General features: G+C 41.4%; 1 protein-coding gene across 1 annotated transcript in view; it reads left to right on the top strand.

The window, feature by feature from the left end:
- LOC138756819 (leucine-rich repeat-containing protein 25-like) overlaps positions 1–9,075 on the top strand; it is a 36,943-nt gene extending 27,868 nt beyond the window's left edge. The window contains exon 4 of the mRNA XM_069923208.1: positions 5,279–9,075. Within this exon, the coding sequence (XP_069779309.1) occupies positions 5,279–5,423 (145 nt within the window). The 3' untranslated portion in view covers positions 5,424–9,075. The remainder of the gene's footprint in view (positions 1–5,278) is intronic.
- Positions 9,076–15,370: the final 6,295 nt, after the last annotated feature.

Here is a 15,370-nt window from a genome sequence, read left to right as displayed (position 1 = left end):
CCTCTTCTCGGATATCATTCGCTTCATCCACTGACCAGTCACCCTTCGTCCGTGAGTCCAGCTGAATCAGCTGGGGTGCACCTACCCCCGTCGTCGGGCACTCTGTCAGTGGAGGGAGTGGGATCCCGGACAAGCCCCCATTTGTTAGAAACAGAAGTACCTTCACAGAATTTGCTCAAGACAAAAATTGAGAACAAAGAACATTTATTATACAACAATGCAAAGTTGGGTGCTTCCCCTTACCCTGGGAATACACACATACACTGGGGCTCACCCAACTTTTATACAGTTTATTTCAGTATAGAAGTACCCTCCCCCTTACATTCTTCTGCCTCCTGGATAGGTTTGGCATTAGGCAATGCTGCCTGCCTACGTGCTGTTTCTGTGAACTTGGAGGACCAGGGGGTATCCTGTCGGTGTCCCATCATGTCATTATCCTCATTGTCCTTATTCACAAACCTGTCTTTATTCTAATTTACACCTTCCCATCTCTCAGGGCTACAACCTCTTCATATGTAGAACTTGCTAATACGGTGTCTAGGGCTTACGAATTACATATGCAAAACCCTTATCTTATTCAGTCTAACTCTACTTCCTACATTCTATTATCTATTGTCTATCCTTATCTCATTCATATGGTGAACTTGCTGATTCTGTCTAAAGGCCTAGAAGATTCTTATCTTACTCAGACTGACTCTGCTTCCTACATTCTAATATCCATTTCTTATCCTGTTCATACTGGCTTTATTCGTTTACCCATATATCTATATTAGTTTCCTCATCTTTATATTTTTATATCAGTTTTACTCATCTCTCACAATCCTCACTTTTCTTTTAGATCAGTGTTACTGATCTCTTACAAGTGTAATGGGAGGAATTCAAATACACACCCATACTTATGAAGATAAACGTGCAATTGTATCTGCACAATGATAATGGTAAAAAAATTCTCAGAACAGTACTTAAGTATATCTCCACAATAATGGTATTTGTGCAACAGTAATTAAACATCTTTGTCTATAACAAGGGTATATAAACTGCTGCTGTGAATTTATAGTTGCACAATTCTACATACACCAATCGATATGTAAATGGATCTACACAAGACTAACCATATATAAGTACATCTGCATGACAAAGGAATTGTAAGGGCGTTAAAACAGCTATGTAAAAATAATCTTGTGTGCAAATAAAATTTCATAGTAGATAAGTAAATATAAATAAGCATGTGAGAGGAGAGTAGGCAAGAATAAAAGTGTAGAGCTCGTCGAAAGAATCAAAGACTTGTTGATCCAAACCAAGGCTTTTATTAGCAAAAGACAGGAGCTCTTCACAGGTGGCCGACCAGTCCGGAATGATCCGACCTGGCTAGGGACACAACCCTTTAAGGCCCAGACAGTAGGCGTGGCTTAGCTCTCAGCCAATCGCTGTAAGCACAGTCTGGATACTGTAACTATATACATTGGTGATAGATCTGTACTATCATAAAAAAGGAGCCCAAAATCTTGCTCCCACAGAGTAAAATGAAACATAAAGAATAAAGAAGATAATATTTGCTTGGAGATGCAGCTCAAGGCTGAAATGTTTATTGACTACTTGAAGAGAGGAATGCTGACAAAACATTTTTAGATATCATGAACATGAAAGGCAGGATGTGCTGAATAGGCATATTAAATGAGCCATGGTGAAATGGCAGGGCAGACTTGATGGTCTGAATGGCATAATTCCACTCCTTTGTCTTATGGCTGACAATTTCTTCAAGTGGGTAAGTCACCTGTTCCAGATAGCTTGCATCCTAGGTTGGTCTGGGAAATGGCGATGGTGACAGCAGAGGGGCTTGTCATAGTCTTTCATTCTCAGTCTTTCCCGAACGTGGGAAGGTGCTACAGGGATGAAAATTGGCACCAAGAAAAAAACGCTGTTCAGGCAAGGATCTTCCTGGTAAATATAAACCAGTTAAGCCAAGAGCAGTAACAGGTAAGATTTCAGAAACTATAATTGGGGGGCGGGGGAACAAAATGGATTTGGAGAATTTTGAATGAATGAGGGGGAGTTAGCCGATTTTTTTTGTCTAACCAAACTTTTTTTTTGATGGAAGTAACTAAAGAAGTTGATGAAAGGTATGAAAGGTATGTCCATGCACATTTTAGGAGTGTGAAAGTACTACATAAAATGATGCGTGGACTGGGGCTAAAGGAATTAAAGGAGCAATATCAGCTTGAATGAAAAATTGCCTTGAGGATCAAATAGGTAAATGGTTATTTTTCAGACTAGAGTAAAAAGTGCCAATGAGTGTCATCAATAATCTGTACCAAAAATAAACAAACAGGCAGAACAGGCAGGTAGCAGAATCAGAATTTATTGTCATGAACGTGTCACGAAATTTGCTGTTTTTGGCAGAATCATAGAGCAAATATTGCCATAAAATTATATTTAAAAATAGATTAATAAGTTCAAAAATATAGGGGAAAGTGAAGTAGGGTCTGTGGTTCACTGTCCAAACAGAAATCAGATGGCAGAGGGGAAGAAACTGTCCTTGTGCCGCTGAGTGCTCACCTTCAGGTTCCTGTATCCTTTTTCCTAATGGTAGCAGAATGAAGAGGGTATGGCTTGGGTGTTTGGGGTCGAGGATAGAGGCTGCTTTCTTAAGACACCATCTCATGTAGATGTCCTCGAAGGAGTGATGTCGCTAGTTGAGTTCACAATTCTCTGTAGATTTTTCTTGTCCTGTGCATTGGCATCTCCATACCAGACAACGATACACCTGTAAAAACTTGCACGAGTCTTTGGTGACATACCAAATCTCCTCAAACTCCTCATTAAAATAAGGCTGCTGGCAAGCCTTGTTAGCGATTGCATCGACATGGAAGCCCCAGGACAGTTCCTCAGTAGCAGATGGAATTTAATGAAGAGAAGTGAGAGGCAATGAATTTTGGAGAATATGCAGAAAGTGAATGACATGGGAGTTTAAGTTCCACCTTTGGGGATAATGGGTCATGCTGAAAGAGTACTGTAGTAAGAAAACATATGCAATAATAGGCTTTCTAGATTGAGGTACTGAGCACAAAAGCATGAATGATGTCATACTGATTCATTACGTATAGAGCTCTAGTCAGGCCACATCTAGAGTATCACATCTTGACTGGTCTTAGCACTTTAGGAAGGATATGTTTGGTCCCCTGCCTACATTTTGTTCATACCCTGATGAAGGGCTCAAGTTGAAAACATTGGTCATATAAATTTATCTTTGCTATATAAAGTACACTCTTTGACTTGCTGAATTTCTCCAGCCTTGTGTTTTTACTTCAGTGGACCAAATAGCCTTTTACTACATCGTTGTGACGCTGTGAAGTTAGCTATACATCATTAACTCAATGTACAAATGTGCACAGCTGTAATTATGAAAATAATGAAAGCATGTAAATTGATTAGGCAAGTCACTAATATTTCAATGTCTGTAAAAGATATGTTTAGAAGCAATTCCAAATCTGAATTGAAGGAAACGATAACTGGGTAAACACAGCCAGGTTTTCCCAGAACTATTGATCCATGACTTAAGTTAAAATAGGTATGAATGACTGGTTAATAAACTAACATCAGTTCTTCTTTTTTAAATTTAGACATACAGCAAGGTAAAATGCCATTTCGGCCCAAGACTCCATGCTGCCCAAAACACACCCAATTAACCTACACCCCTGGAATGTTTTGAATGGTGGGAGGAAACTGGATTCCCTGGGGAAAACTCACGCAGACATAGGGAGAACATACAATCTCCTTTCCAACATTGTGGGATTCGAGACCCTGTTCTAATCATTGGTGCTGTAAAGTCATTGCGCCAACCGTGCCATCCATTTTGAGCCTACCCCCCATCTATCTTAATTCCCACTTTTCCCCTTTCTCTCTCCCCACTTTCCCATTCTCTTTCTCCTCTCTCCCTCTATCTCCTCCCTTTCTCTGCTCTCTCTCTCTCTCATTCCTCCATCTCTCCTCCCTACTCCCTCCCCTCATAACTCTCTCACCTCTCTCTCTCTCTCTCTCTCTCTCTCCCCTTTGTCTCCCACTCTCTCTTCCCATCTCTTTCTCTCTCAATAGGTTTGATTCATTTTGACTGAATATATTTCAAACCTATAGAAGAGGGGAATGAATTCACAGATGGTGCTAATCCTTGAATTTAGTGTTCTGAATTATATTAACTTGAGAAAGCAATATTAATGTACAGTAAATAAGAAGAAAGATTTTACATTTTACCAAAATGATAGAAGCTCCCTATTACTTATTAATTCTGAAAAATGATAGTAATTACCCTCTCTGAATAACATGTGATGAAAGGAGATAAACTGAAAGACCATTTATTCTGGAAGTTCAAGAATATCTTAGAGTAGCTATTCTCAATGGGGACTATGCATCCCATTCCCCCCACCCCCAGGTGGCCACAGCACATTTAAAGGGAGCCACGGACTGAAATCATAGAAGTATGGAAGAAGCCAACTAAACTTCGCTGCCTCTCAGGGAAGGGCCCATAAACTATGAAAAGAATCCTAAAGTCGGGGGGGGGGGGTTTGAGAATGGCTGTTGAGAATAGAGTGCCAGCCGACCTGATGCACTGATGACAAGTTTCAGTTCTCAAGGCGGTAATGGGAATCCAACAGAGTGTGAGCAGGACTGTGGTTCCCAGGTAGATTTATAGAAGCGATAGGACCAGGTTCTTTTGTAGACTAGACACTGAACTACCAATAGCAAAAGTAAATCACAAAAGTCCGCAGACATCATGGTTAAAGTAAAAACACAAAGCTGGAGAAACTCAGCAGGTTAAACAGTGTCCTATATATATATATATATATAGATGTATCTTTACCTTTGCTCTATAAAGTTTGACCTGCTGAGTTTCTCCAGCTTTGTATCAATAACAAAATTTGTTTTCAAAATGCTCCATTGAGGAAATGGGGAATGGGATTGTTTCAACCGAATCCCAAAGAGCGAGAGGCCAGAATAAAAGTTCCTCTCCCTTAGAAAAACAAAAGACCAGAACAAAAATATCTCTCTCTTGGAAAAACAATCCAGTTACGATCCACTAAGAGTGCAGGAGAAACTCCCACTGATAGTTCCTATTTATAGAATGCATATTCACTGGGAGAGCAACAAATATCTATGGGGTCTTGAGAAAAATAAAACAGCAATTCTGTGGGAATCCTTTACAAGAACATATCGATGAGATAGAGTTGCATGTTGTGCCGAGACACCTGGCCCCTTTATAATGGTATTTTCCTTTGCATTGCAGAAAACAGCAGATTCCTGACGATACGTACTACCTCCAGAGTAATCCAACTTGCGATATGTACCAAAATGAGCATCCTGTCTACTGTAATTACACTGGGCCAGCTGCAAAAGCCGAGGATGATGTATACATTATACCTGACCATTAAAACGTGACCCAAATATTTGCAAAATCTCCAAATAGACATTTTATTCCATTTCTTGAAAATCTTTCACTTTTAAGAACCTAAACAGGCAGCGTGGTCCACACATCCAGAGCATCCGGAACCCAAATGATCATCTGGAATTCCAGCCTGAACAATGTAACTGAACAAAATCATCAGTATCGCAAGTTGAATTAACTCAATGTATCTCCAAATCAACTTAAACATATGAAACTCATTCAAAATATCTGGACCACAACAGAACATGAAGAAGTCCATGAACCATCAGAAATGTATCTGCTATCCAACAGAACATTAACCTGAGCAAGTATCAAGACGCTTATTGAAACTAAATAACTGAGCTTTTTGTATATTTTAAAGACATTTTCCCCCAAAATAGCGAATTTAGCACCAGGGGAATGGGGGTTGTTTTGTGTTTGTAGTGATATTGTCAGAATTTCAGAACTCTCAGATTTGAGATGGAGAGACTGGCAGGTATATTAGGAACTAATTTACAGGAGTAGGCAGTGACAGATAGTGAAAATCAACTATTTGATCAGAGTTATTTGTGTTAAGGAGGAAGTAGTCAGAGGAACTGTGATACTTTCCCATCAGAGGGAAGATTTAGTCAGAATGTTTATTTGTCTCTGTTCAGTGGGTTCAGGCAGACCTAGGAGCACATTACAAAGACATTTGGAACACAGTGGAAGTGCACTGGGTCTATTCTGGAAGCATATGGGCAGTGGGATACATTGGCGTACTCTGGGAGTGACAGTGCAGAGAGCAAAGAGCAAGCCTATTGGGATGATGACACTGGAAGTAAACAGAGCAATTCCGAGTAAACAATGCTGAGCTGAAAACAGTGCTGATCCAGGACAACTTGCCCAAATCTGACACATAGCTGGGTCCCACCAGATTAAGATCAAGAAGTCATAGAAAAGGCTGGCAGGAATATCAGGAACTAATTAACGGAAACAGAAAATGCCAGATAGCGAAAATTTAGCTATTTGAATCAGATGCTTATTTGTCTCTGTTCAGTGGTTTCAGACAGACCTGGCACTATGCTAAAGAGCACATTGGGAAGACTTTTGGAACACAATGTCAGCCCACTGGGTCTATTCTGGAATCACATAGGCAGTGGAATACAAAGCCACTGTATTCTCAAGCCACTGATTTTATTTCTGATGATTTCATTGAGAAAGGGTCAGTATTTTGGGCACTGAGATTTGCCATCATTTCTGGATTCTCATGTGCTCCAGCACCCAATGGGTACCCTCGTGCTGCCAGGATTCCTGGGAAAAATTTGCACTGTTTCCTTGACAGGTTCCACTCCCTCGGCAATCATTTGGTCGTGGGCCATCAGAAAAAGTTCACAATCGCGAATGCCATATTCCCAGAATGCATGCGTGACACTTTCATCGTCGGGGATATGGTGTTGTTGAACATTTCCCATAGATGTCACGGCCTGGAAGGATGGTTTCGGGGTGGGGGGGGGGGCTGATGGCAACTCTCTGCTTCAACCCTCTGCTTCCCTGGCTCCTGATGACAGATGCCAATGTGGCTAGAAGAGCATCTTCAGAGAGACTTGAAGCAGACGCTGTGGATAGAAGAAGCGAGAGAACCAGGAGGATGAGGAAGGTTGCCATGGTGAACGTAGAGACATTCCGGCAAAGCAAAGCAAACCTAATGTCCCAGCAGAGTAAAGGAAACAAGCAAAGACTACATAAATTCTGAAGACTCCCTGAATGAGAGACAATTTTCATAGGAGTCTGCTGAATCATTGTCCCCAGACCCTACAACGTTTCTCCTCCACACTCCTCTCTTCAACATCAACATGGTTAAGCAGTAATCAACTAATCTGCAAGTAACTAAAGAGAAGGTCAGAAGATATAGGAGCAGAAGTCAGCCCATTGGCCCATCGAGTCGCTCCACCATTCTAATCATGAACTGAACCATTCTCCCACTCAGCCCTACTCCCCGGCTTTCTCCTCGTAACCCTTGATGCCCTGACATCAAATACCTGCCAATCTCCGCCTTAAGTACACCCAATGATCTCGCTTCTGCAGTCACCTGTGGCAACAAGTTCCACAGACTCACGACCCTCTGACAAAATTTTTTTTTGGCATCTCTGTTTTAGATTGATGCCCTTTCATCCTGAAGTTTTGTTTTCGACTCCACTACCATTGGAAACATCCTTGCCACATCTACTCTATCCAGGCCTTACAGTATTCAGAATGCCTCTGAGGACCCCCCTCATCCTTCTGTACTCCAACGAGTGCAGTCCAAGAGCCGACATCCATTCTTCATATGCTAACCCTTTCATTTCTGATATCATTCTAGTAAATCTTCTCTGAACCCTCTCCAATGCCACCACATCTTTTCTCAAATAAGGCAGCCACAACTGTACACTCCAAGAGAAGTCTCACCAGTGAGTCTCAACATTACTTCCCTGCTCTTATATGCGAAAGATCCCTCTCAACTTCCTTTGCACTGATGGGAACATATCAATGAATGAATTACTGATCCAATTATTGAAATGTAATGCTGTAACTCTTTGTAATCCTTCTTGTGGTCTGCAGACCACCTTGACATAAATTATGAGGACGTGAAATGTATTCCTGCATGGCTCAGTTGAGAGGAGAGTTTCACATGCAGAGGGGAGAACTGGAAACCCCTCTAACTGGATTCCATACGGTGACCATGGTGGGTGGCCAGAGCAGCACCTTCCTCCTGCATGAGTAGAAAAACAGGGAAATAGGAGCAAAAATTGATCTTTTGTCCCCTTGTGCTTGTCCTATCATTCCATAGAATCATGGTTAAACCAAAGGTTCAAAGCTTTCTCCTCATGCTTCTTGATATCTTTTATGAATAAGTGATCCATTCCCTGCTTCTCCTTCATAAATATATTCAGCAACTTGGAGTCCGTAGCTTTCTGTGGCAGAGAATTCCACATATTCCCCATCCTCAGAGGAGAAATCCCTCACCATTCGACCCCAAAATGTATTATCCCATATCCTGATTCTGTGACCCTCTAATTGCAGAATGACCACCAGTCAGGGGAAACATTGTCTCTGCATCCAGTCTGTCAAACCCTGTCACAACTTTGTGCAGTAATGAAATCTTGCCTCATTCTTCGAAACTCGAATGAACACAATTTCTCATATCTTGTTGATCAGAGAATCTATGTCTCTTTGAGTGAATCTGGGAGCACTCTTTCTTTTCCTGCAGTTTCTGTCTCCTCTACGCAGCCATAATGTGTTACTGCTGCGTGCTAGTCATGGGGAATGTGGCTCAAAGAGCCAAAATCTTTCTCATTTTAGTGCGCTGCGAAGTGTCAGAGGTTATGTTGAGTTGAGCTTGGTACCATCAGGGATACCACAGGTACTGATTGGGGACTAGTTTCTGGGTGTAAATCACTCTTAATATTGTTTCAAATTTCTTTTTACCAATTTTGCTATCTTTTTTGTGGGGGAGGGATATGATAGTATCATTCACAGCATGTTTAGCACATCATAAAAAGGATCAATCCAATTTCTAGTCAGAGACGTGTAAATTTTTTTGTGGTTTTATTTGTAACTGCTGGAAAATAACTTTATAATTGATCTGCAGTGGCGGTCATTCGGGACTGAATAAACATTGATTCCTTGAAGTTACAAAATGAATTCCATTAATTTGTATAAACTCTGAATATATAGTTCTGTGGTGAATAATATTCACCTTGGGATAAACATTGCCTCTGCACTGTTACACCACCAATGATCAGTACCTGGAAGGTCGCACTGTAATACCCTGTTCTGTCCTTTGTTATGTGCAGTAATTACATGACAGGACAGAGATTCTAATCTGAGCCTTCTATGGTGATGTTGGTTTGAGCATATAAACAATGCAGTTCCAGATCTACATGAAATTGGTTGGAAATGCAGGCCCTTGGGATCAACCGTCTCCATGACTTCCCTCAGTGTGGATATGTTGATGTGTCCTCTCTAGGGCTGGATTAAGGCCAACTGATGCCCTAACCACAGCCCAACAATGGTTCTCCCTCGATCCTTCCATTGTCTAACTGACAAGACATTAAGACTCAACAAGGGCTGAATGTGAAATAATAGATTAAAAATTCAGTTTTCTTCCAGGCCAGACCCCACCACTATATTAAATATAACCTGTAAATATATATTTATTTATTGTGAGGGCCCCCTTTTGTGGTAAATCCGGCACTGGAAAAAAAACTCTGGGGTGCCCCCTTCCCTGGGTGCCCTAAGCACATGCTTATTTTGCTTAATGGTTAATCCAGACCTGGTCCTCTCAGGAAGTGGACAGCTGCACGAGGGTGCTGACCGCCATGAGAAGAAGGTAAGAATCTTATCACTGCTGAATGCAGAGACTCTCTCCAACTCTTGTGTTGAGGATACATTTAGCACTCTCCAACACATTCTATCATAATTATATCATGGTTACGCTTCCTCAAATAATCCTTCACAACAAGATTAATAATTAATTCTCATTGCAAAATGTGCAGTGTAGGATAGCTTATTCCCCAACTGGCTCCTCAACAGGACTAACAATATTTTCCAGTAACCCTCCAGGAATTCATCCACTACAGTGTGCCTCACTGTATTCCCAATGTTCACACTGTGTGTCCCACTGATCTCCAAGTGTATCCTCAGTATAAATGTATGTCCCACTGTTGTCTACTGTATTCCCAGTATATTACCTGTATGTGGTCACTCTGTACTCTCCCAGAACTCCCGCTGAACTGTCTGCTTATGTCCTGCCGCACAGTAATTATACTCCAGTGTGCACAATGTGATTGTAGTCCCACTGAGCTCCCAGTATGAACACTATATGAGCTCACTGTTTCTCATTGGATTCCCATTGTACACATGATGTGAGTCTCGCTGTACTCTCACCATGCATCCAGTGTATAATGTGAGCCTCATTGTACACCTATTGATGCCCACTCCCCCCACAGTGTGCATACTATGTGACCCTCATTGAATTCGCCTGTACTCCCAGTGCGCACATAATGTTAGTCTCACTGGACTTTTGCTGTGCTCACAGTGTATACTTAATGTGAGCCTTGCTATATTCCCACAGTATTCCCACACTATGTAAGCCTCAATGTGCTCTCACTGTACTCTCAGTGCACACTTTATGTAAGGCTCACTGTACTCCCAGAATGGGTGGCACATTTGGGATAGTGGTTAACACAATGCCTTTACAGTGCCAGTAATCAGGACTGGACCAGGGTTCGAATCCCGTGCTGCCTTTAGGGAGTTTGTATGTTCTCCCCATGTCTGTGTGAGTTTCCTCCAGGTGCTCAGGTTTCCTCCCACTGTTCAAATTAATGGGTGTAAACTAATGGGGTGAAAACTGGACGGCACGGTCCTGTGGGCCGAAATGGCCTGTTAACGTGCTGAATGTCTAAATTAAAAAAAAACTCCCCTGTGTGCTCCATTGAACTCCCAGTAATCTCTGTGTCCTAGTACTTGTGTCCCACTGAATTCCTCTGTATCCGCAGTATATTGCCTGCATGTGCACATTATACTCTGTAAAAACATGATGCTGGAGAAACTCAGCAGGTCAAGCAGACACCTTCATGTAGCAAAGGTAAAAATACATATCTGATGTTTCGGGCTTGAGCCCTTCATCAAAGTCTGGAAAAATGTCGCAGGCGTCTGAACAAAAGAGTGGGGGGGGGGTGGCGGTCGCAAAGGCAGGAGGTGATAGGTGGAGAAGGGAGGGAGGGGATGGCAGTGATCAAAGCGGGGGTGGCTGGGTGAAGGGAAGGAGGTAAGCTGGGAAGAAGGGAAGGGGGAGGGGGAAGAGGAGAGCAGAAACCAGAAGAGTCAATGTTAATGTCATCCGGCTAGAGAATGCCCAAATGGAAAAATCAGGTGTTGTTCCTCCAATTCCTGGTGGTCTTGGTGGGATTAGTACATACAGCCATGGACTGACATGTGAGTGTGGGCGTGTGACAGCCCTCCTCCCCTTGATCACTGTTTCCCCTTCCCTCCTTTTTCCACCTAACACCTCCTGCCTTTCCGACCTCCCCTCACCCCCCCTTATTATTTTGTTCGACACCTACAGACATTTTTCCATACCTTGATGAAGGGCTTAAACCCAAAACGTCAGTTGTGTATTTTTACTGTTGCTATATAAGGGACCCTGCTTGACCTGCTGAGTTTCTCCAGCTTTGTGCTTTAACTTCAACCATTTTCATGTTTTATTCCTTACACTATGTGTTTCCTCAATGCATAACTTAAATGAGCCTCACAGCAGTCTCACTGCACCCCTTGTAGGTGTCCCATTGTACTCCAGTACACTCCTGGTGTGAGCCTCACTGTACTCCCAGTGCACCCCTTGAATGTGTCCCACTGTTCTCGAAGCATACCCTCAAGGTGAACCTCACTGTACCCCCAGTACTCTCTTGGTGAGAGCCTTGCCGTACTCCCACTGTACTCCCAGCATACTCTTAACGTGAACCCCACTCTACTCCCACCCTTTGTAATGTGTCATACTGAACTCCCAGTGTACTTCCAATGTATTCTCACTGAACTCAAATGTTCCATAGCATTCCCTCAGTGTTGGGAACCTCATGTTCAGCCAGAAAATGAATACTCTGTAGATCAGGCAGGATCTGTGAGGAAACAATCAGAGTTTGCATCCCCATGCTGACCTCGTTTCTCTTTCCATTAACCGAGCATTTCCCTCATCCTTTGCTTTCGTTCAGTTTCTTCTAAGTTGCTTTTGACTTCTGATAAATGTCGCAATCATGTGTCATTTGAAAATGAGTTGATTACAAGCTAGAACAAAAACATACGACCAATTAAGGAACAATAAGACTTCTTTTGCAAGCTGTGGATGAGCAAAATGCAACCACCTTCACTGAAGAGAATGATGTCATTTCCAGGTGTCTTTGGCTTGGCTTCGCGGACGAAGATTTATGGAGGGGGTAAAAAGTCCACGTCAGCTGCAGGCTCGTTAGTGGCTGACAAGTCCGATGCGGGACAGGCAGACACGGTTGCAGCGGCTGCAGGGGAAAATTGGTTGGTTGGGGTTGGGTGTTGGGTTTTTCCTCCTTTGCCTTTTGTCAGTGAGGTGGGCTCTGCGGTCTTCTTCAAAGGAGGTTCTGCCTGCCAAACTGTGAGGCACCAAGATGCACGGTTTGAGGCGATATCAGCCCACTGGCGGTGGTCAATGTGGTAGGCACCAAGAGATTTCTTTAGGCAGTCCTTGTACCTTTTCTTTGGTGCACCTTTGTCACGGTGGCCAGTGGAGAGCTCGCCATATAACACAATCTTGGGAAGGCGATGGTCCTCCATTCTGGAGACGTGACCCATCCAGCGCAGCTGGATCTTCAGCAGCGTGGACTCGATGCTGTCGACCTCTGCCATCTCGAGTACTTCGACGTTAGGGATGAAAGAGCTCCAATGGATGTTGAGGATGGAGCGGAGACAATGCTGGTGGAAGCGTTCTAGGAGCCGTAGGTTATGCCGGTAGAGGACCCATGATTCGGAGCCGAACAGGAGTGTGGGTATGACAATGGCTCTGTATACGCTTATCTTTGTGAGGTTTTTCAGTTGGTTGTATTTCCAGACTCTTTTGTGTAGTCTTCCAAAGGCACTATTTACCTTGGCGAGTCTGTTGTCTATCTCATTGTCGATCCTTGCATCTGATGAAATGGTGCAGCCGAGATAGGTAAACTGGTTGACCGTTTTGAGTTTTGTGTGCCCGATGGAGATGTGGGGGGGCTGGTAGTCATGGTGGGGAGCTGGCTGATGGAGGACCTCAGTTTTCTTCAGGCTGACTTCCAGGCCAAACATTTTGGCAGTTTCCGCAAAGCAGGACGTCAAGCGCTGAAGAGCTGGCTCTGAATGGGCAACTAAAGCAGCATCGTCTGCAAAGAGTAGTTTACGGACAAGTTTCTCTTGTGTCTTGGTGTGAGCTTGCAGGCGCCTCAGATTTTTTTTTTAATTTTTTTTAAATAATTTTTTATTTTTCACACCATAAATCACATTAACCATGATACACATTTTTTCCTTTTCACACATATACAATGTCATTTTCTCCCCCCCCACTCCTCCCCTCCCACCCTCCCCACCTCCCCCCTCCCGTCCATTTAAGGTATAAATCTAGGATACATTAAACCAGTCAGACAATGTTGTCATTCAATAAAAATGCACCAGAAATTCCACTGAGTCCATTCTTTTCATTTCCTTTTCCTTCCGTTAACTTAGGTAGTGATTGCCCCCGGTAGGTTTTAGCTATTGTGTTTAATGTAAAGCTCCCATATTTGTTCGAATATTTCAATATTATTTCTTAAACTATATGTTATTTTTTCTAATGGAATACATTTATTCATTTCTATATACCATTGTTGTATTTTCAAATTATCTTCCAATTTCCAGGTTGTCATAATACATTTTTTTGCTACGGCTAGAGCTATCTTAACAAATCTTTTTTGTGCATCCTCCAAATCAATTCCAAATTCTTTGTTTTTTATGTTACTTAGGAGAAAGATCTCTGGATTCTTTGGTATATTGTTTTCTGTTATTTTATTTAATATCTGATTGAGATCTTCCCAAAATTTTTCTACTTTCTCACATGTCCAGATTGCATGAATTGTTGTTCCCATTTCTTTTTTACATCGAAAACATCTATCAGATACTGTTGGGTCCCATTTATTTAACTTTTGAGGTGTAATGTATAGCCTGTGTATCCAGTTATATTGCATCATACGTAACCTCGTATTTATTGTATTTCTCATCGTTCCAGAGCATAACTTCTCCCATGTTTCCTTTTTTATCTTTATATTTAAATCCTGTTCCCATTTTTGTTTAGTTTTACCATTTGTTTCCTCATTCTCCTTTTCTTGCAGTTTAATATACATATTTGTTATAAATCTTTTGATTATCATTGTATCTGTAATCACATATTCAAAGTTACTTCCCTCTGGCAAACTCAAAACTGCTTCTTAATTTATCCTTCAAGTAGGATCTCAATTGGTAATATGCCAGCGCTGTATCTTGAGTTATATTGTATTTATCTTTCATTTGTTCAAAGGATAATTATCTATTTCCTGAAAAACAATTTTCTATTCTTTTAATCCCTTTTTTCTCCCATTCTCTAAAGGAAAGGTTATCTATTGTAAAAGGGAGTAACTTGTTTTGCGTCAATATTAGTTTTGGTAATTGATAATTTGTTTTATTTCTTTCTACATGAATCTTCTTCCAAATATTGAGTAGATGATGTAATACTGGAGAACTTCTATGTTGTACCAATTTTTCATCCCATTTATATAATATGTGTTCAGGTATCTTTTCCCCTATTTTATCTAATTCTAATCTAGTCCAATCTGGCTTTTCCCTTGTTTGATAAAAATCTGATAGGTATCTTAATTCTGCGGCTCTATAATAATTTTTAAAGTTTGGCAGTTGTAAGCCTCCTTGTTTATACCATTCTGTTAATTTATCTAGTGCTATCCTCGGTTTCCCCCCTTTCCATAAAAAATTCCTTATTATTTTCTTTAACTCCTTGAAGAATTTCTCTGTCAGTTGTATTGGCAATGCCTGAAATAGGTATAATATCCTTGGAAAAATGTTCATTTTAATACAGTTTATCCTTCCTATTAGTGTTAATGGTAAATCTTTCCAATGCTCTAAATCGTCCTGTAATTTTTTCATTAGTGGATAATAATTGAGTTTATATAATTGGCCGAGATTTTTGTTTATTTGTACACCTAGGTATCTTATTGCTTGCATTTGCCATCTAAATGGTGATTCCTTCTTAAATTTTGAGAAATCCGCATCATTCATAGGCATTGCTTCACTTTTATTTACGTTGATCTTGTAACCCGACACTTCTCCATATTCCTTCAATTTCTTATATAATTCTTTTATTGATAGTTCTGGTTCTGTTAAGTATACTATAACATCATCCGCAAATAAACTGAT

This window comes from Narcine bancroftii, chromosome 3, assembly GCF_036971445.1.
Source record: "Narcine bancroftii isolate sNarBan1 chromosome 3, sNarBan1.hap1, whole genome shotgun sequence".
Taxonomy (NCBI): domain Eukaryota; kingdom Metazoa; phylum Chordata; class Chondrichthyes; order Torpediniformes; family Narcinidae; genus Narcine; species Narcine bancroftii.
Note: the sequence above shows the minus strand (reverse complement) of the source record. Positions and strands in the feature narration are given on the sequence as shown.